The sequence below is a fragment of the Penaeus monodon genome, chromosome 27, assembly GCF_015228065.2.
Source record: "Penaeus monodon isolate SGIC_2016 chromosome 27, NSTDA_Pmon_1, whole genome shotgun sequence".
NCBI classification, from domain to species: Eukaryota; Metazoa; Arthropoda; class Malacostraca; order Decapoda; family Penaeidae; genus Penaeus; species Penaeus monodon.
This window is the reverse complement of record NC_051412.1, coordinates 21556396-21557304: the sequence shown is the minus strand read 5'-3', so window position 1 is coordinate 21557304 and position 909 is coordinate 21556396. Positions and strand designations below refer to the sequence as shown.

The following is a 909-nucleotide window of genomic DNA, read 5'->3' as shown; positions in this document are numbered from 1 at the left end:
CACATACATACATACATGTATATTATATAATATAGTAATTGGATATATCAAGAGCATTTTAACATATCAATTCATTACGCATTATATTTATTCTTATGGCCATTAAAAATAACAACAACAAAAAAATGTTTCATTAACAGACAAATAATAAGAATTCTGACAAAAAAAGATAATATTTCATGAACAAAAACGATTACCTTCCATGTAGGAGACAATTAATATCTTTATTAGAAAAAAATATTTGTCGAATTTCATGACACTCCAGCACTAGTTACCAGCAATCCATTTTCCTTCACTAGTTATCTTTTCAATTTTGCAGTCCCTCCTTTTTTTTTTCAAAACCCCTTTCGTATTTGTAAATAATCCTGTCCAAAGGTTGAAAATAATTCTTGTTACTGAAGGCCCGATCTTGCGTCTAAGCTACCAGTTAACCAAAAAAGGAAGAAAATTTAAGTGTAACATCACCAGGACACTTTTCCATTGCACGAGATTGCACTTCTTGGTTGCTGAGAGTGTCTCTGTAACTTCTGGTGACATCAATGATTTTGGGTACTATTGTTCTTACCCCCGACTGAAAAAAAACAACTAAGTATGAGGGGGAGAGGTAAAAATATTTATTTTGGATAATCATTAAGTATCCTCTTCTTAGTTTCTGGACAATTTTCTGTTTTCTAAATTGTTCTCTGTAATTATGTGACACTTTAGTTTTTTATTATTATTATTCAGTTCATATACGAACACATTTATCCATTGTGCAGACATCTTTCCTGATTTTTTCTTTCCTTCTTTTTTGTAGTAGATACGATATTCAATTGTTGGTTTCGTTGCTTATTCTCTCCCCTCTGCCAGTATCTTTATCATTCTCTTTGATATTCTTAGGTATTCATCGCAAATCTCAAGATATTTCGG

At 31.1% G+C, this 909-nt stretch overlaps 1 protein-coding gene across 1 annotated transcript in view; it reads right to left on the bottom strand.

The window, feature by feature from the left end:
• LOC119590451 overlaps positions 1–909 on the bottom strand; it is a 7918-nt gene that overhangs the window by 265 nt on the left and 6744 nt on the right. The window contains exon 4 of the mRNA XM_037939112.1: positions 466–571. Coding sequence (XP_037795040.1) covers positions 466–571 — 106 coding nt within the window. The remainder of the gene's footprint in view (positions 1–465; positions 572–909) is intronic.